The sequence below is a fragment of the Narcine bancroftii genome, chromosome 11 (assembly GCF_036971445.1).
Source record: "Narcine bancroftii isolate sNarBan1 chromosome 11, sNarBan1.hap1, whole genome shotgun sequence".
Taxonomy (NCBI): Eukaryota; Metazoa; Chordata; class Chondrichthyes; order Torpediniformes; family Narcinidae; genus Narcine; species Narcine bancroftii.
In genome coordinates this window covers 80,315,501-80,335,722 of record NC_091479.1, presented here as the reverse complement: position 1 = coordinate 80,335,722, position 20,222 = coordinate 80,315,501, and the positions used below count along the sequence as shown (strand labels likewise).

The 20,222-nt window shown below is 54.5% G+C and overlaps 1 protein-coding gene across 2 annotated transcripts in view; it reads right to left on the bottom strand.

The window, feature by feature from the left end:
* The window catches only part of b4galnt3b (beta-1,4-N-acetyl-galactosaminyl transferase 3b), a 150,392-nt gene extending 130,408 nt beyond the window's left edge, over nt 1-19,984 (bottom strand). For both annotated transcript variants that reach the window (XM_069903665.1, XM_069903666.1), the window contains exon 1: nt 19,530-19,984. In XM_069903665.1, coding sequence (XP_069759766.1) covers nt 19,530-19,728 — 199 coding nt within the window. In that variant the 5' untranslated portion in view covers nt 19,729-19,984. The remainder of the gene's footprint in view (nt 1-19,529) is intronic.
* Nucleotides 19,985-20,222: the final 238 nt, after the last annotated feature.

Below are 20,222 nucleotides of genomic sequence, written 5' to 3'. Positions count from 1 at the left end.
ATGGCAGGGAAAAATAAAGACATTGCCTGGGACAAGAGGGACCTTGGAGATGTTCCAGCAGGCGTACGACACTCTGGCCAATGCCACCCTTCTGGTTCACCCCAGGTCAGAGGCATGAACTGCCCTCACAGTGGATCCCTCAGAACGGCGGTTGGAGAAGTCCTCAAACAGCTGATCGACAGACAGGGGCAGCCTCTGGCCTTTTTTTTTAAGCAGGCACCTCCAGCCACTTGAACTTAAATACAGCGCCTTTGACCAGGAGCTATTGACACTGTACCTGGCAGTCAGGCACTTCTGATACTTTTGGAAGACAAACATTTCAAGGTCTTCACAAACCACAAACAACTGACTTTCGCCTTCCATAAAGTGGTCGGCCAGGCAGCAGAGGCACCTTTCCTACGTGTCTGAATTCACCACGGACATCCAGTACATTGCTGGCAAGAGCAACGTTGTGGCCGATGCATTCTCCCGTCCCACCATCAAGTCCGTCCACACCCTATTCCAGGGCATAGGCTATTCAGCCCTAGTCAGGGGGCAGCACGACGACCATGAGATCCCAGCATACAGGACAACACTTTCTGGACTGCAGCTAGAGGATGTCAACATCGCCACTAGCAAACAGACATTTCCCTGCAATGTTTCCACCAGAAAACCCCACCTCATCGTGCCAGCAGCAATTAAGATGGCAAGTTTTTGATGCGGTGCGCAACATGGCACATCCGACCATCAGAACCACTGAAAAGATGGTGACCAGCAGGTTCATCAGGTTAGTCAGTGGGCCAAGGCCTGCACACTCTGCCAGGTGTCCAAGGTGCAAACTCACACTAAAGCTCTTCCCCAGATTTTTGAAGCAGCGTGGCACAGGTTCAGCCACATCAGTTTCCTGTGGGGCGAAATACCCAAGGCTGACTGGTCCACAAGATGGCTAGAAGCAGTCCCGACAGCGACGTGACCACGGAGACCTGCGCCAGGGCATTAACCAACACCTCGGTGTCCAGATTCAGAGTCCAGGAACATCTAACCTCCGTCAAGGGATCACAGTTTACCTCGGGGCTCTGGGTGGTGCTGGCCAAACTGTTAGGAACCCAAATCCACCATACTACAGCATATTACCTCCAGGCCAACGGGTTGATGGAACAGTTCCAGACACTTAGAAGCAGCCGTGATGGCCCGGCTCAAGGGGCCCAATTGGGCGGATGAACTGCTTTGGGTCTTTCTGGGGATATGCACCATGCTGAAAAAGGACTTTAATGTCTCTGCAACAGAAATGGTCTACGGAACAACCTTAGTGATCTCAGGGGAATTCTTGGCTGCTGCCAAGGATGTGGAAACCTCCATGGTGCACTGAAGCAGCTGAGAGAAAGACTGGGTGCCCTAGCACCTCCACAGCCCCCGTTGCAGGGCCAGCCCAAATCTTTCGTCCCCAAAGAATTACACACCTGCGAATGTTTTTGTGCAAAGGGGAGCACACCAAGCACCCACTTCAAAGGCCATATGAGGGGCCATACAGAGCTGTCAGCCATAATGTGTGTATTGGACATTGCTGGCAAAGAGGAAACATTCATCCTTGACCAACTGAAACTGGTAGACATTAGTCAAGACTCAGCCCCCACAACGCAGAGGTAGGCTGCCCAAAGCTACAATGGACCTTGATCGCCGGTTCTTGGGGGACTGGGGGGGTGGGTCATGTAGCGGCCTATGAACTGAGTCACGACCCGGCTCACAAAATGGCCAAGTAACACGGCGATTGCAAGGGCCCTGCAGGGACCAACAGTCGCCATCCCGCATGTTCTCCCGCATAGCGGGTAACAGCTGGAATGCTGGCCAGTTGCAATGACATCACTCCTGTCATCAGGGGCAGGGAGTGAATATAAACAGAGCTGGCAGAGCAATAAATCAGACTCCAACTCAATTGTGTGTATCATTCTTACTCCACACTTCATGTAGTGCGCACACTACAGGACTTTATATAATGCTGTTGTTAAGAAGAGCCACCAAAGGAATCTTGTCCAGAACAAAATTTCAAGCAATGTTTGCAACAGACTGGAAGCATCATTTATTGTAAAATACATTGTCTAAAGCACAAAAAGTCTGTTCACAAACAAGCCTCTGCATAAATCTCCTAATAAAACCATTTCACAGCATCCTTTGTTCTCCCCCACCCTCACCACCCCACATGCTTTTCCTTTAAATACTACAACTAGAACTCAGAGGAGCACCTTCCACTAAATGCAAAGTTCTGATGCATCTGAAGCACAAACAATATAAATGCAAATCAGCTTGTGATGCATTTTGGGCTGCATTTAAGATTGAAGGAGCACTTTGCATGACCACAGGATCATTTAAAGTGCTTCATTACAAAGAACATTTTGAACTTTGTATTGTAGGAAACAAAGATACCCAATGTGCTCATAACAACCTGTTCACTTGTTCTCTCAGCAAAGCAAGTTCAAATATTAGATTTTATGCAGACAAACAGAAGACTGCAGATACTGGAATCTGATGCCAAAAACAATCTGCTGCAGGAATTCAACAGGTAGAGCAGAAACAGTGGAAGAAAAAATGGCCACCTTTTCGAATTGGAGAATTCCGCAGTCATTGTGATAAGAAGTTTATTCACATCTTGCATTGAATTTGGGAATTTTGCAGAGATTACACTGGTGGTATCTGTTGACTGTTTTTAGGTGACAACTGTAGGTAGGCCTCATCAGAGAAGCTTGCAGGAGGGATCTGGATCACTACTGTCTAATGGACAATAAAACTTAGTTTGTGGTCTCGATTTGTGGTCTTTTTTTTTGTTGCATGGAAGTAAATGATGATCATCAATAACTGCCCTAAAATTTTCAGTTATATAACCATATAACCATTTACAGAGCAGAAACAGGCCATGTTGGACTTTCAAGTCAGCACCAGTTCACTACAACAGCTCCACTAGCTCAAACCTCCCGCTCTCTGCCAATAACCCTCCAACCCCCTCACCTCCATGTACACATCCAACCTTTTCTTAAATGACAGAAGGGACCCTGCTGCAACTATCTCATTCGGAAGCTCATTCCATTCTGCCACCACTCGCTGAATGAAAAAGCCACCTCTAATATTTCTTCAGAAAAATCCAGCTAAACATAGTTATCTGCAGAACAGTCTGAAGACATCAATAGGTGGGCACATTGCACATTCGGAAATGATCTTGGTTTTCCTGCTGTCTTCTATTGTAGTTGGTTGGTGTTAAACAATGGAGTCTTTTGATTTGTGATGGCAGAGGGGAAGAAGTTGTTGTGCCGCTGAGTGTTCACCTTCAGGGTCCTGTACCTTTTTTCTAATGGCCATAGAGTGAAGAGGGCATTGCCTGGGTGGTTGAGGTCCATGAGGATAGAGGTTGCTTTCTTAAGACACCACCTCTTGTAAATGTCCTCAATGGATTGGTCTGGTGCCCGTGATGTCATAGGTCGAGTTAACAACCCTCTGAAGTTTTCTCATGTACTGAACGCTGGCACCTCCATACAGGACGTGATGCAACCAGCAGAATGTTCTCCATGGTACACCTGTAGAAGTTTGAGAGTCTTTGGTGACATAACAAATCTCCTCAGTCCCTTAACATTTTAGCATTAACCATTTATGTGGAACCCTCAGGGTGGTTCATCATTCTGCTGCACAAGTGACTTTCCTGCTATCTCAGGCCCTCAATATCTGATAGCAGAGGATCCTAGCTTGGAGTCCTTCCCCACAGAGCTCTTACATTGGCTGTGCCAAGCTTCAGCATACCCCCAAGCAAGTGCTAATGTACAAGTCCCATTGTGCCAGAAGACCAGCAAGTTTCAGGCAGACAAAAGTATTTTTCATTTGTAGGTGACCTTCCAGAAGCACATGATGTCTGTCTCTGCATCAGTCCTCGAAATAAGCCTGTAAATTCGAGTCCTTCTCCACAATCTTAGGAAATCCACAGTCTGCAAAGAGAATGGTGACTATGCTTTCCCCATCACAGCAGTTTTGGGGGCAATGGAAGTTAGGGATGATACTCCATCAGCACAGTAAGGATCCGACTGAAAGGGCTCCTCTTACTACCAGCCAGGCCAGGTCCTGTGCTTGATAGTGAGCTCTGGCAATTAGGTATTCTGCTCAGAGAACCACCCCACAGAATTCATCCTTATTCTTCAGTTAATATTCTTTGTTGACCATTGCCTGCTGGACGTTGTCAAAGGTGTTTTTCTGGAAAAAATGTTCCATAAAGGTAGTGTGGCAATGTCCAGCTGGCTTGGGCATAGCATAGCAATGGCTATCCATCACAACTCAAGTAGATACTCAATACATAGATGTACTTGGTCCCCACATACCATGGTTCCAAGCACAGCCTGATACAGCCACGCATGAAGGTTGTCATCAGGATGAGGGCCACATTGACTACTCCCTTGTCCCCGTTCAAGTGATCTGTACCATCAGACCTGTTCCATCTTGAATCTCTAGATCAGCCATTCTCAACAGTGATCAGCTCATCGCAGGTGCACGAAGTAGCCCTGATGTAGTCACCTATATACCAAAGGAAGAGTTTGTGTGTGTGTGTGTATTTGGGGGGGGGGCGAGGAATCTTGCCTGTATACGTTTGCAGCATGGATTGCTCAGCAAAGCCTACAAATAGGCAGGCATAGCTGGGACCCATGCAGGTCCCCATGGCTACTCCTTTGATTTGGAGGAAGTGGGATGACATGAAGGGTTATGAGGAAGGAAGGGTTTTTTTTTAAATATAAAAAAGTTTTTTGGTATATATAGGTCACACAATATCGTGAGCCAAAGGACTTGTACTGTTCTAATGACTGGGAGAATGAAAAAAATTAAAAAATTAATGGTACGTGGCAATGTAGAAGAGCATGACATTTGATAACTCATACAGATAATATGCCCATCCAATCAAACAGACCAATAAAGTTAAGGAACAAGTGAGATGGTAATGTTGCTGAGACAGATCAACCATCCTCTCAAACAATGGTGCTGAAGTTGCATGTCAAACTCTCATTAATCCCCAGGTATTCAATTTAAGACATTAAAATATCTGCTAATAATTAATCAATATTTTTGCTTTCATCCTAGAACAACAGTATTGGTCAATTCAAATCTGCCAGAATATTATGCATGGACTTCTGCTGGTTGTAGAACTGATCAACCGTCACAAAGTATACCAACAATAGATTTCAGATATATTGTCAGAGTACTACATACATGACATCACATACACGACCGAGATTCCTTCGTCCTGTGGGGGCGGCAGAATTACCATTAATTGGTAGTGCAAAAAATAAACTGGACACAGTGTAAAACATGTAAACAAACTGACTGCAATTCAGAGAGAACAAGAAGAAAATCAATGAAGTGCACAAGAGTCCTTAAAGGAGTCTATGACTGAGTTTGTCGTTGAAGAGGCTGATGATGGAGGGGGAGCAGCAGTTCCTGAACCTGTTGGTGTGAGTCTTATGACACCTATACCTCTTTCCTGATGGCAGCAGTGAGACCAGAGGTTGTGCTGGGTGGTGAGGTCTTTGATGATTGGTGCTGTTCTCCAATGGTGTGCTCCCTGTAGATGTTCTCAGTAGTTTTGCCTGTGATGTCCTGGGCTGTGTCCACTACCTTTATGCTTAGGGGTATTTGTGCTTCCATAACAGACCGTGATGCAGCTGGTCACCACACTTTCTACTATTACTTCTTGGAGCTATTAAAGCAGTAGAAGGACAGTATACTTAGAACATTAAACACACTTCATAATATCACTATAACAACTGCCAAACTGAGAGAGCCAATTTGAGAATAAACTCAAAAGTCGACTGGTTTGAATGGGCAGTTTACAAAACATCAGTGATCCAGAGTTTAATTTCACTTCAAACGGAAGATAACCAAAACACAATGCTCAAAGACTTGTGCCTCCAATTGCTTATCACCCACCCATCATTCAATTATTCTCTTGTAAATAAATGATCAAAAATGTCCAAACTCAAAATCATCTTCTGTGAAAAATATTGACTGGCATGCTCAGTAATTTCAATTATTTGAACATTTAAAATAGTCGTAGATCACAATTCCCTGAACTCAACAAAAATGTGTCCAAGGAATCTTATATTCAATGTATTAAGTGTATGCACATGAACTTAAGGTATAAATTGACTATCCAACACAAAGTGTTTATACTGCTTTAGATACATAGAAAAATATTCTGAGCTCTCAAAATTTGAAACCAAGCCGCACTAGAGGTTAGTGGAGCAGAAGACCAAAACTTTGCATCCATCTTTAAGTCTTACCTTGAACCAAAGAAAAATTACAGAAGGAAAAGGACAGAAGTAGAGATATTGGGATTGAACTCTAAAATATGGAAAAAGTAGATCTGTCCAGCTACTTCTGAGGGTTGTAAGAACAGAAATTACAGTTAGGTTAAGGCAACAGAATGGAAGGATTGAAAATGATGACAATTTTAAAATTAAGTATTGCTTAACCAATGCAAATCAAAAGAAAAAGGGTATAAGCTGAACAGAACTTGATATATGCAGGAGAATTCTGGAGACCTCAATGAGATGGTGGAGAGCAAAAAGGAGGACATGAGATCAGAAATACATTGAAAAGTTGCAAATGCACCAGAGGTTCTTCAGAAAACAATGAGCTGGATTACTTTCAGCTAGTGAGCATAGGAGACAGTACTATAGCTCAGATAATTTTCGTGAAAGGGATTCGGATTCCTGGACCACTGGGATCTCTGCTGGGGCAGAAATGACCTGAACAAGAGGTTTGTTTTAAAACTGGAGGGAGACCAATTTATTAGCGAGATTTGCTAGGGCTACTCAGGAGGCTTTAAACTCATCTGACAGGAAGACAGAATACAAAGCAATCATGTGGCTCGAGAAGATTGAGGCAAATGCATAAGTTAAGAGAGCAAGTTCAATGAACAGCAGAAAGCGAGGAAAGACTGAAGGTCTAAATTACATTTATTTCAATTCAAGAAGCCTGACAGGTGAAGCAGATGCATTCACAACTTAGTAGGTACCTGAGACTGGGATATTAAAGCTATAACAGAAACATGGCAGAGGGAGAAGCAGGACTAGCATCTCTAGTTGCATTTGATGCAACAGGTGTGAAAGTTGGAGGTGAGGATGTTGCATTTTTTTAATTACAGGGTACTTCACAGAATTTGGAGAGGATGAACTTGGGGAATCGTCCAGTGAGGTTATACAATTAGAACTGAAAAATAAGAGGATAATCACATTTTTGTGATTGTATTTTTGCCTCCAGTAGCAGGAATCAGAGGAACAAGACCAGACTGAGGACACCATACACAGTTCTGGTTGACTTGCTCTTGGAGGATGTCACTAAACTAGAATGGATAGAAAAAATAATCATGATGGCCTAACTGAGACCGAAAGGCTTAAATTATGAGAGGCTGTATAGACTCTATAGACTCTGAAGCATACGAAGCTCAGGGGAGACATCAAAGATAAACAAAATAATCAAGGACATGGATAAGGTGAATAGTCATAGTCCTGAGTAGGTCCCAGAAGATAGGAAGACAACAAATGTCATGTTTAAAAATGGATATAGGAAAAAGCCATGCAACAATAGGCCAGTAAGTGTAGCTTAGCATGTATAGTCGGGAAAACACTTGAAGCATTCAATAAGAAGAAATAGCAAGACATCTGGATGGACATTGTGCCAACTAGCAATGCAGCATGGATCAGGAGGGGAAGGTGCTTTTGGACAATTTTACCAGAGTTCTTTGAGGATAATAACAAGCACCGTGTATTGATGGGAAAAGGAAGATGTTATTCCAGAAGGCATTTGATAAGGTGCTGCATAAAAGACTTTTCCATAAGATAAAGAAACATGGAGTTGAGGGAAATGTATTCACACAGAGGGAGAATTGGTTAACTAATACAAGGCAGAAAGTTGGGATGAATGAGTGTTCCTCTGGTTGGTAATCAGCAAGGATCAGTAAAAACACTAAATGTTGGAGAAGCTCAGCAGGTCAAACAGTGTCCTTTATGTAGATACATAACTAATGTTTCAGGCTTGAGCCCTTCATTAAAGTATGAGAAAATACCAGCAAGCATCCGAACAAAAGGGTAGGAGAGGAGGGTGGCAAGGCAGGGGATGATAGGTGGAGAAAGGAGGGAGGGGACAGCAGCAGTGAGGGGGAGGAGGGTGGAGGGCTGTGTGGGTAAAAGAACTGGAAGGACAAGAAAGAGGGAGGGGGAAGAAAAAACAAGCAGATTTAATGGAAAGCAGTAAAGTCAATGTTCATGCCATGTGGTTGGAGGGTGCGTCTAGGAGCAGAGGGGGCCAGGACAGACAAGCGGGAAATGGAGTTGATAGTGGTAGAGGGAAAGCCACGTTTGTGGAAGAAAGTAGACATTTCAGAAGCTTTGGACTGGAAGACCTCATCTTGGGAATAGATGCAGCAAATATAGAGAAATTGAGAGAAGGGATGGAATATTTGCAGTGGGCAGGGTGAGAGGACATGTGGTCAGGTAGTTGTGGGAGTTGGGAGGGTTTGTGGTATAAATCAATAGAAAGCTTGTCTCCCGAGATGTAGCCAGAGAGATCCAGGAAGGGAAGTGTTATCAGAGATGGACCAGATGAGTTTGAGATCAGGGTGAATGCTGGGTGCTAAGTAGATGAAGCTGACAAGCTCATTGCGGGTGCATGAGGCAGCCCTGATGTAGTCATCTATATACCAGCCCTCACCCGCATCTCCTCCATTTCCTGCTCATCTGTCCTGGTCCCCTCTGCCCCCAGATGTAAGTGTGACAGAGTATAAAGATATGTTTTTGAAGATAAATTGGGGCAAGGTTTGTTAAGAGTAGATCACATGCAAACACTTTAAAACAGATCTTATTTAAAATACTGGATCTCTACTAATGGTAGACATGCCAGGGCCTCAGAGCCTTTGCAAAAGCTTTGGAGAGTGCCCAAGAGACTTCACTAATGGATTTTTGTTTATAAAAAGGCAAAAGGTGAAAGAGCTTGTCAGGGCCGCATTCTGTCTGCAGTGGAACTTGCTGCTCCAAGAGGGTCATGTGGTTTTGCAAGTCAAACAGGCTTTCTCTCAAAGAGAGAGAGAGAGGAGAGAGGAGAGAGAGAGAGAGAGAGAGAGAGAGAGAGAGAGAGATCACTTCTACAGTGTTACAGTCAGCAACAACAGCTGGGACTAGAACAGGATAGGCTAGCGAGCTTGTGGAAAACCCCATTTGGAAGACGGGTTGTGAGTGCTTAGTTCAGCCTGGTCAAAGCCCTTGTGGTTCATGCAAGAGGAGAGGATTGGCTGTCTAATGTTTCACTTGGAATAAGAGAAACAAAAAGGCATTCTGGTGACCTGAAAGAAAGAGGTCATCATCTGGAGAACCCTAAGGGGGTATGTTTCATCAATGTTAAATTCTGTGCACAGTATAAGAATTGCCTGCAACCAGTGAACTTGGAGGAATGAGAAGTGAGATTGGACTGTGAACCAAATAAATTTTCTGAACTTGCACACATGTTCCCTTAGAATTAGAAGGGGATTAAATTAGATTAGTTAAGTTAAAGTGTGATCCTATTTCCATGTTTAAAGATAATTAAAAGCAACGTTTGTTTAAGTAACCATTTGTCTTGATGAATATCTATTGCTGCTGGGTTTTGGGGTCCTCTGGGCTTGTAACATAACAAACATAGAATTGCCTTCATCCTCACCCACCACCCCACCCAACATACTATCCGTCGGAATTTCTGGCACTTAGTACAAGATACCACCACCAGACACATTCTTCCCTCTCCTTCCCTCTCAGCCTTCTGCAGGAACCACTCCCTCTGCGATTCCCTCATGCACTCATCCTCCCCACCCATTGCACTCCGAGAGCTTTCCCCTATACCCACAGGAGGTGCAACATTTGCACCAATACCTCCTCCCTCACCATGGTCCAGGGCCCCAAGAAGACCTTTCACAGGAAGTCATACTTCACTTGTACATCCAGAGGACTTATCTACTGCATCCAGTACACCCTTTGTGGCATTCTCTACATTGGAGAGACTGATCGCAGACTGGGAGATCGCTTCGCTCTGTTCGCAACCACAGCAACCTCCCGGTGGCCAACCATTTCAATTTTGGGTCACACTACCGTACTTGCATGTCTGTCCATGGCCTTGTGTACTGTCCCACTCTGACCACCCGCAGATTGGAGGAACAATACCTTCCTTTCCAGCTGGGCACCCTCTAGCCACATGGCATGAACATTGATTGTACTGCTTCCATTAAACCTCCTTGCCTTTTCTTTCTCCCCCCCCCCCATTTCCTGTTCTTCCAGTTCTTTCATCCACACAGCTCTACCATCCCCCCTCCCCCTCTTTGCTGCTGTCCCCTTCCTCCTTTCTCAAATGATCATCTCCTGCCTTGCCACCCCCCTCCTCGCCTTTTGTTCGGACTCTTGCTGGCATTTTCTCATACTTTCAAGGGCACAAAATGTCAGTTATGTATCTTTACCTTTAAAGGACACTGTTTGACCTGCTGACTTTTCTAGCATTTTGTGTTTTTAACTTCAATCATGGTATCTCAAGAATTTTGTGATTTACTTGCAGCAAGGATCAGTGCAAGGCCCACAAATGTTCACTACATTCATTAACAATATGGAAGGGACACTAACTCTACCTGGTGAATTTGTGAATTTTCTGATGACACCAACTTGAGTGGAAAAGCAAACAGTACAGAGGATGAGAAGAGTCTGCAGTGATTATAGCTAAGTCAGTGGGCTGATTCTGTTAGATGGGAGTTTAATGTCAATATACGTGAACTCTTAGGAAGGAAAAATCAGAAGATTAGATTATTATTTAAATAATGAAACATTTAGCATGGTGTTTTGCAGAGGTTCTTGGGAGGGCTTGTGCATAAATTGCAAAGGGTTGGTTTCTAGGTTCAAAAGGTAGTCAAGAAAGCAAATGCCAGAGGGATTGAATTTAAAAATCAGGGAGGCTTTGCTGCATTTGTACATGGCAATGGTGGGGCTGCACCTGGAATACTCCACAGTTCTGGAGTCCTTATTTGAGAAAAGATCTACTGGCTTTGGAGGCAGTGCAGTAGGACAATTCCAGAGAGGAAGGACATAGCCTACAAGAAGAGACTGACTTGCTTTGGACTATTATTGTAATTAAGAAGAATGAGAAGGGATCTTATGGAAATATATAAAAATATGAAAAGGATAAACTAGAAGCCACAAAACAATTTTTACTGGCAGGCAAGATGAGAACTAAAAGACATTGACTCAAGATTCAGGGGGGTAGGTTCCAGACAGCAATGAGAACTGCTTTTCCCAGAGAATCGTGAATTCGCTACTCAAGAAAGCAGTAAACACTGCCTCATTAAATATATTTAAGATCTATATGCTGCCCAAGGTTCTCCTTGGAATACACTCAGCTATAAAAGAGGACCTTGGGTGTTCATCTGCAGAATTGATGTATGGCATCACACTAACTCTACCTGGTGAATTTGTGAAGCCGTGCATTGGGACTCCGCTGCATGGACAGTCAAGTTAAATCCACTGTCTTCAGGAGATTATAAGAGCGTTAAGACCAGCTCCTCCCCGACGTTTGTCAAAGGCGGTTTATGAACTGCAATGATTTGCAACATTGCACACTTGTTCATGCATCACGATGCGGTTTGCCAGCCACTCCAGCTGGTACACAACAGTCCCTACAAAATTATGGAACGACATCCTGAATATTTTATGATCCGGCAGAATGGTAGTAGTAGGGCAGATCCAGTCAGCCAGGGTAGGGGGCTGTGAATTATTTGCTCGGAATAATTTGTACTGGAGGTGGTGCACTCGTGCAAGCCAGCCTCCATTGTTAATGCACAGCTAGGGAACACACACATGCAGTCAGAGTGAGGAGTTGTGATGATGTGTGTAAGGATGAGTCTTTGAGTAGGTGGGGGGGGGGGTGGCACAAGGGGCATGCTGGGAAGAAAAAAAGGTTGCAAATGACTGGAGAATGGAATAAAGGAAGGCAGATGCCAATTTTATGGATGTTAAAACATGAATGTTTGCTTTATTTTTGGATATAATATTTAAATTACACTCCTACAAGTCTTCAGCCTAATCAGCCATGATCTTACTGAATGGCAAAACAGGCTCAGCAGGTCAGATGACCTACTATTTCTTATATTCTTTCACCAGAGGTTTAAGGTGAAGGGAAAAATATTCCAAAGGTGAGCTGCAGGGCATCTATAAAGGATGGTGAAAGGTCCAGAGGAAGTGGTAGGGATGGGTATGGTGGGGTATGGTTATGTCAGGTACAGGAATACCCCACTTTACGAAACTAGAGCATTCCTATGAAACCTTTGATAAGCTGTAAAAGTATTACTATTGGAAGCTATTGCATTAAAGCAAAAACTCATTCAAATCCTTTTGTAAAAACCAACATGGCTTTCAGAAAGTGAATTTTCATAAATCTAGTATTCGTAGAGGCTTAGAGGGATACAGGTCAAACACAGGCAAGGGGGGGCCGTACACACACGGGGGGGGGGCCGTGCACACACGGGGGGGGGGGCCGTGCACACACGGGGGGGGGGCCGTGCACACACGGGGGGGGGGGCCGTGCACACACGGGGGGGGGGGGTTGTGCACACACGGGGGGGGGGTTGTGCACACACGGGGGGGGGGGTTGTGCACACACGGGGGGGTTGTGCACACACGGGGGGGGTTGTGCACACACGGGGGGGGTTGTGCACACACGGGGGGGGTTGTGCACACACGGGGGGGGTTGTGCACACACGGGGGGGGTTGTGCACACACGGGGGGGGTTGTGCACACACGGGGGGGGGTTGTGCACACACGGGGGGGGTTGTGCACACACGGGGGGGGGTTGTGCACACACGGGGGGGTTGTGCACACACGGGGGGGGGGGTTGTGCACACACTGGGGGGGGGGTTGTGCACACACGGGGGGGGGTTGTGCACACACGGGGGGGGGTTGTGCACACACGGGGGGGGGGGTTGTGCACACACGGGGGGGGGGGGGGTTGTGCACACACGGGGGGGGGGGGGTTGTGCACACACTGGGGCCGGGGCGCACACTGGGGGGGGGCGCACACTGGGGGGGGGGGCGCACACTGGGGGGGGGCGCACACTGGGGGGGGGCGCACACTGGGGGGGGGCGCACACTGGGGGGGGGCGCACACTGGGGGGGGGCGCACACTGGGGGGGGGCGCACACTGGGGGGGGGCGCACACTGGGGGGGGGCGCACACTGGGGGGGGGCGCACACTGGGGGGGGCGCACACTGGGGGGGGCGCACACTGGGGGGGGGGCGCACACTGGGGGGGGGGCGCACACTGGGGGGGGCGCACACTGGGGGGGGCGCACACTGGGGGGGGCGCACACTGGGGGGGGCGCACACTGGGGGGGGGCGCACACTGGGGGGGCGCACACTGGGGGGGCGCACACTGGGGGGGCGCACACTGGGGGGGCGCACACTGGGGGGGCGCACACTGGGGGGGCGCACACTGGGGGGGCGCACACTGGGGGGGCGCACACTGGGGGGGCGCACACTGGGGGGGCGCACACTGGGGGGGCGCACACTGGGGGGGCGCACACTGGGGGGGCGCACACTGGGGGGGCGCACACTGGGGGGGCGCACACTGGGGGGGCGCACACTGGGGGGGCGCACACTGGGGGGGCGCACACTGGGGGGGCGCACACTGGGGGGGCGCACACTGGGGGGGCGCACACTGGGGGGGCGCACACTGGGGGGGCGCACACTGGGGGGGCGCACACTGGGGGGGCGCACACTGGGGGGGCGCACACTGGGGGGGCGCACACTGGGGGGGCGCACACTGGGGGGGCGCACACTGGGGGGGCGCACACTGGGGGGGCGCACACTGGGGGGGCGCACACTGGGGGGGCGCACACTGGGGGGGCGCACACTGGGGGGGCGCACACTGGGGGGGCGCACACTGGGGGGGCGCACACTGGGGGGGCGCACACTGGGGGGGCGCACACTGGGGGGGCGCACACTGGGGGGCGCACACTGGGGGGGCGCACACTGGGGGGGCGCACACTGGGGGGGCGCACACTGGGGGGGCGCACACTGGGGGGGCGCACACTGGGGGGGCGCACACTGGGGGGGCGCACACTGGGGGGGCGCACACTGGGGGGGCGCACACTGGGGGGGCGCACACTGGGGGGGCGCACACTGGGGGGGCGCACACTGGGGGGGCGCACACTGGGGGGGCGCACACTGGGGGGGCGCACACTGGGGGGGCGCACACTGGGGGGGCGCACACTGGGGGGGCGCACACTGGGGGGGCGCACACTGGGGGGGGCGCACACTGGGGGGGCGCACACTGGGGGGGCGCACACTGGGGGGGCGCACACTGGGGGGGGGCGCACACTGGGGGGGGGCGCACACTGGGGGGGGCGCACACTGGGGGGGGCGCACACTGGGGGGGGCGCACACTGGGGGGGGCGCACACTGGGGGGGGCGCACACTGGGGGGGGCGCACACTGGGGGGGGCGCACACTGGGGGGGGCGCACACTGGGGGGGGCGCACACTGGGGGGGGGCGCACACTGGGGGGGGGGCGCACACTGGGGGGGGGCGCACACTGGGGGGGGGCGCACACTGGGGGGGGCGCACACTGGGGGGGGGCGCACACTGGGGGGGGCGCACACTGGGGGGGGCGCACACTGGGGGGGGCGCACACTGGGGGGGGCGCACACTGGGGGGGGCGCACACTGGGGGGGGCGCACACTGGGGGGGGGCGCACACTGGGGGGGTTGTACGCACACTGGGGGGGGGTTGTACGCACACTGGGGGGGTTGTACGCACACTGGGGGGGTTGTACGCACACAGGGGGGGTTGTACGCACACAGGGGGGGGGGGGGGGGGGGTCGTACGCACACGGGGGGGGGTCGTACGCACACGGGGGGGGTCGTACGCACACGGGGGGGCGTACGCACACGGGGGGGCGTACGCACACGGGGGGGCGTACGCTCACGGGGGGGCGTACGCTCACGGGGGGGCGTACGCACACGGGGGGGGCGTACGCACACGGGGGGGGGGGCGTACGCACACGGGGGGGGGGGGGGCGTACGCACACGGGGGGGGGCGTACGCACACGGGGGGAGGCGTACGCACACGGGGGGAGGTCGTACGCACACGGGGGGAGGTCGTACGCACACGGGGGGAGGTCGTACGCACACGGGGGGAGGTCGTACGCACACGGGGGGAGGTCGTACGCACACGGGGGGAGGTCGTACGCACACGGGGGGAGGTCGTACGCACACGGGGGGAGGTCGTACGCACACGGGGGGAGGTCGTACGCACACGGGGGGAGGTCGTACGCACACGGGGGGAGGTCGTACGCACACGGGGGGAGGTCGTACGCACACGGGGGGAGGTCGTACGCACACGGGGGGAGGTCGTACGCACACGGGGGGAGGTCGTACGCACACGGGGGGAGGTCGTACGCACACGGGGGGAGGTCGTACGCACACGGGGGGAGGTCGTACGCACACGGGGGGAGGTCGTACGCACACGGGGGGAGGTCGTACGCACACGGGGGGAGGTCGTACGCACACGGGGGGAGGTCGTACGCACACGGGGGGAGGTCGTACGCACACGGGGGGAGGTCGTACGCACACGGGGGGAGGTCGTACGCACACGGGGGGAGGTCGTACGCACACGGGGGGAGGTCGTACGCACACGGGGGGAGGTCGTACGCACACGGGGGGAGGTCGTACGCACACGGGGGGAGGTCGTACGCACACGGGGGGAGGTCGTACGCACACGGGGGGAGGTCGTACGCACACGGGGGGAGGTCGTACGCACACGGGGGGAGGTCGTACGCACACGGGGGGAGGTCGTACGCACACGGGGGGAGGTCGTACGCACACGGGGGGAGGTCGTACGCACACGGGGGGAGGTCGTACGCACACGGGGGGAGGTCGTACGCACACGGGGGGAGGTCGTACGCACACGGGGGGAGGTCGTACGCACACGGGGGGAGGTCGTACGCACACGGGGGGAGGTCGTACGCACACGGGGGGAGGTCGTACGCACACGGGGGGAGGTCGTACGCACACGGGGGGAGGTCGTACGCACACGGGGGGAGGTCGTACGCACACGGGGGGAGGTCGTACGCACACGGGGGGAGGTCGTACGCACACGGGGGGAGGTCGTACGCACACGGGGGGAGGTCGTACGCACACGGGGGGAGGTCGTACGCACACGGGGGGAGGTCGTACGCACACGGGGGGAGGTCGTACGCACACGGGGGGAGGTCGTACGCACACGGGGGGAGGTCGTACGCACACGGGGGGAGGTCGTACGCACACGGGGGGAGGTCGTACGCACACGGGGGGAGGTCGTACGCACACGGGGGGAGGTCGTACGCACACGGGGGGAGGTCGTACGCACACGGGGGGAGGTCGTACGCACACGGGGGGAGGTCGTACGCACACGGGGGGAGGTCGTACGCACACGGGGGGAGGTCGTACGCACACGGGGGGAGGTCGTACGCACACGGGGGGAGGTCGTACGCACACGGGGGGAGGTCGTACGCACACGGGGGGAGGTCGTACGCACACGGGGGGAGGTCGTACGCACACGGGGGGAGGTCGTACGCACACGGGGGGAGGTCGTACGCACACGGGGGGAGGTCGTACGCACACGGGGGGAGGTCGTACGCACACGGGGGGAGGTCGTACGCACACGGGGGGAGGTCGTACGCACACGGGGGGAGGTCGTACGCACACGGGGGGAGGTCGTACGCACACGGGGGGAGGTCGTACGCACACGGGGGGAGGTCGTACGCACACGGGGGGAGGTCGTACGCACACGGGGGGAGGTCGTACGCACACGGGGGGAGGTCGTACGCACACGGGGGAGGTCGTACGCACACGGGGGGAGGTCGTACGCACACGGGGGGAGGTCGTACGCACACGGGGGAGGTCGTACGCACACGGGGGGAGGTCGTACGCACACGGGGGGAGGTCGTACGCACACGGGGGGAGGTCGTACGCACACGGGGGGAGGTCGTACGCACACGGGGGGAGGTCGTACGCACACGGGGGGAGGTCGCAACGCACACGGGGGGAGGTCGCAACGCACACGGGGGGAGGTCGCAACGCACACGGGGGGAGGTCGCAACGCACACGGGGGGAGGTCGCAACGCACACGGGGGGAGGTCGCAACGCACACGGGGGGAGGTCGCAACGCACACGGGGGGAGGTCGCAACGCACACGGGGGGAGGTCGTACGCACACGGGGGGAGGTCGTACGCACACGGGGGGGGGGGGGGGGGGTCGTACGCACACGGGGGGGGTCGTACGCACACGGGGGGGGTCGTACGCACACGGGGGGGGTCGTACGCACACGGGGGGGGTCGTACGCACACGGGGGGGGTCGTACGCACACGGGGGGGGTCGTACGCACACGGGGGGGGTCGTACGCACACGGGGGGGGTCGTACACACACTGGGGGGGTCGTACACACACTGGGGGGGTCGTACACACACTGGGGGGGTCGTACACACACTGGGGGGGTCGTACACACACTGGGGGGGTCGTACACACACTGGGGGGGTCGTACACACACTGGGGGGGTCGTACACACACTGGGGGGGTCGTACACACACTGGGGGGGTCGTACACACACTGGGGGGGTCGTACACACACTGGGGGGGTCGTACACACACTGGGGGGAGGTCGTACACACACTGGGGGGAGGTCGTACACACACTGGGGGGGTCGTACACACACTGGGGGGGTCGTACACACACTGGGGGGGTCGTACACACACTGGGGGGGTCGTACACACACTGGGGGGGTCGTACACACACTGGGGGGGTCGTACACACACTGGGGGGGTCGTACACACACTGGGGGGGTCGTACACACACTGGGGGGGTCGTACACACACTGGGGGGGTCGTACACACACTGGGGGGGTCGTACACACACTGGGGGGGTCGTACACACACTGGGGGGGTGGTACACACACTGGGGGGAGGTCGTACACACACTGGGGGGGAGGTCGTACACACACTGGGGGGAGGTCGTACACACACTGGGGGGAGGTCGTACACACACGGGGGGGGTCGTACAAACACGGGGGGGGTCGTACACACACTGGGGGGGTCGTACACACACTGGGGGGGTTGTACACACACTGGGGGGGTTGTACACACACTGGGGGGGTTGTACACACACTGGGGGGGTTGTACACACACTGGGGGGGTTGTACACACACTGGGGGGAGGTCGTACACACACTGGGGGGAGGTCGTACACACACTGGGGGGGAGGTCGTACACACACTGGGGGGGAGGTCGTACACACACTGGGGGGGAGGTCGTACACACACTGGGGGGGGGGTCGTGCACACACTGGGGGGGGTCGTGCACACACTGGGGGGGGGTCGTGCACACACTGGGGGGGGGTCGTGCACACACTGGGGGGGGTCGTGCACACACTGGGGGGAGGTCATGCACACACTGGGGGGAGGTCGTACACACACTGGGGGGAGGTCGTACACACACTGGGGGAGGTCGTACACACACTGGGGGGGGTCGTACACACACTGGGGGGAGGTTGTACACACACTGGGGGGGTTGTACACACACTGGGGGGGTCGTGCACACACTGGGGGGGGTCGTGCACACACTGGGGGGGGGTCGTGCACACACTGGGGGGGGTCGTACACACACTGGGGGGGGTCGTACACACACTGGGGGGGTCGTGCACACACTGGGGGGGGTCGTGCACACACTGGGGGGGGTCGTGCACACACTGGGGGGGGGTCGTGCACACACTGGGGGGGGTCGTGCACACACTGGGGGGGTCGTGCACACACTGGGGGGGGTCGTGCACACACTGGGGGGGGTCGTGCACACACTGGGGGGGGTCGTGCACACACTGGGGGGGGTCGTGCACACACTGGGGGGAGGTCGTACACACACTGGGGGGAGGTCGTACACACACGGGGGGGGTCGTACACACACTGGGGGGAGGTCGTACACACACTGGGGGGAGGTCGTACACACACTGGGGGGAGGTCGTACACACACGGGGGGGGGTCGTACACACACTGGGGGGAGGTCGTACACACACTGGGGGGAGGTCGTACACACACTGGGGGGAGGTCGTACACACACGGGGGGGGGTCGTACACACACTGGGGGGAGGTCGTACACACACTGGGGGGAGGTTGTACACACACTGGGGGGAGGTTGTACACACACTGGGGGGGGTTGTACAGCCCCATTGCGTGGCTCCACGGGCACTCAGACTGCGGTGGACAATGACCAACTCGCAGCAACAGCCACAAGAAGAGCCGGGGACCCGCAAGTTCAGCCTCAACAATAGCAAGTGAGAAACTCGGTGGAAACGCCATTTTCCACAACCCTTTGCCGATGGTGGGAGACGGTCACGTCGTGGGGGCGAAGGCGCGGGGCGGGGGGCGAGGGGAGGGGAGGGGGGTCTTGAAAGTGGCTTGGCTTTGCTCGCCCCTCGTCTCCGTGGCCGGCGTGACTTTTCCTTACCCCGCTGGTACTCGAAGGCGCCGCTCTTCCTCCAGTCCCGGGAAGCGACCAACTCCAGGTAAGCCGCCCAAACTCCCAGCGCCGCCAGCCCCACCAGCACCAGCACCTTGAAGTGCTTGCGAATCTTCTTCACGGGGAAGGGCACCGGCATCTTCCCGTGCGCGAAGCGGCCCGTCGCGAGCGCGTGCTCCGGCTTCATTGACGCGCTCTCGACCGGCGGCGGCGACGCTGCTCGCGCAGCTCGCGCTCGGGTTCCGGAGGCATTGCGAGGTGCCGGGCCGGCCGGAGGGGGGCGCCCGTTGTCCGAGCAGCTCAACGAGCGGACCCTCCCTTCCCTCCTTCTCCCCGCTCGCCCGCCCGCCCCAGAAAGTTTCCTGCCTCTTGTCACTTCGGGTTTTTTTTCTCCTGGGGGTGGGGGGGGAAGGAATAAAAACAAATGATAGGAAAGATCTTCCCGCCGCGGTCGTACGTGAAGCCTTGAAACCCCGCCCGGCGTCCTCCTGGTCCCCAGGTTTCCTCTCTGAAGCAGCAGATGTCAGGGAGACAACTGCGTCAAGTTCAGTCTGTGATGACATGTAATTCCACCACTAGGTCACCAGGGGTCATCCCGGTGACCTTGTCTATAAAGCAGTCCAGAGCTGCAGTCCAGCCTTCCAGTTTCGTCTTGCAGAGAGACAAGACCTCTGAGTGTCC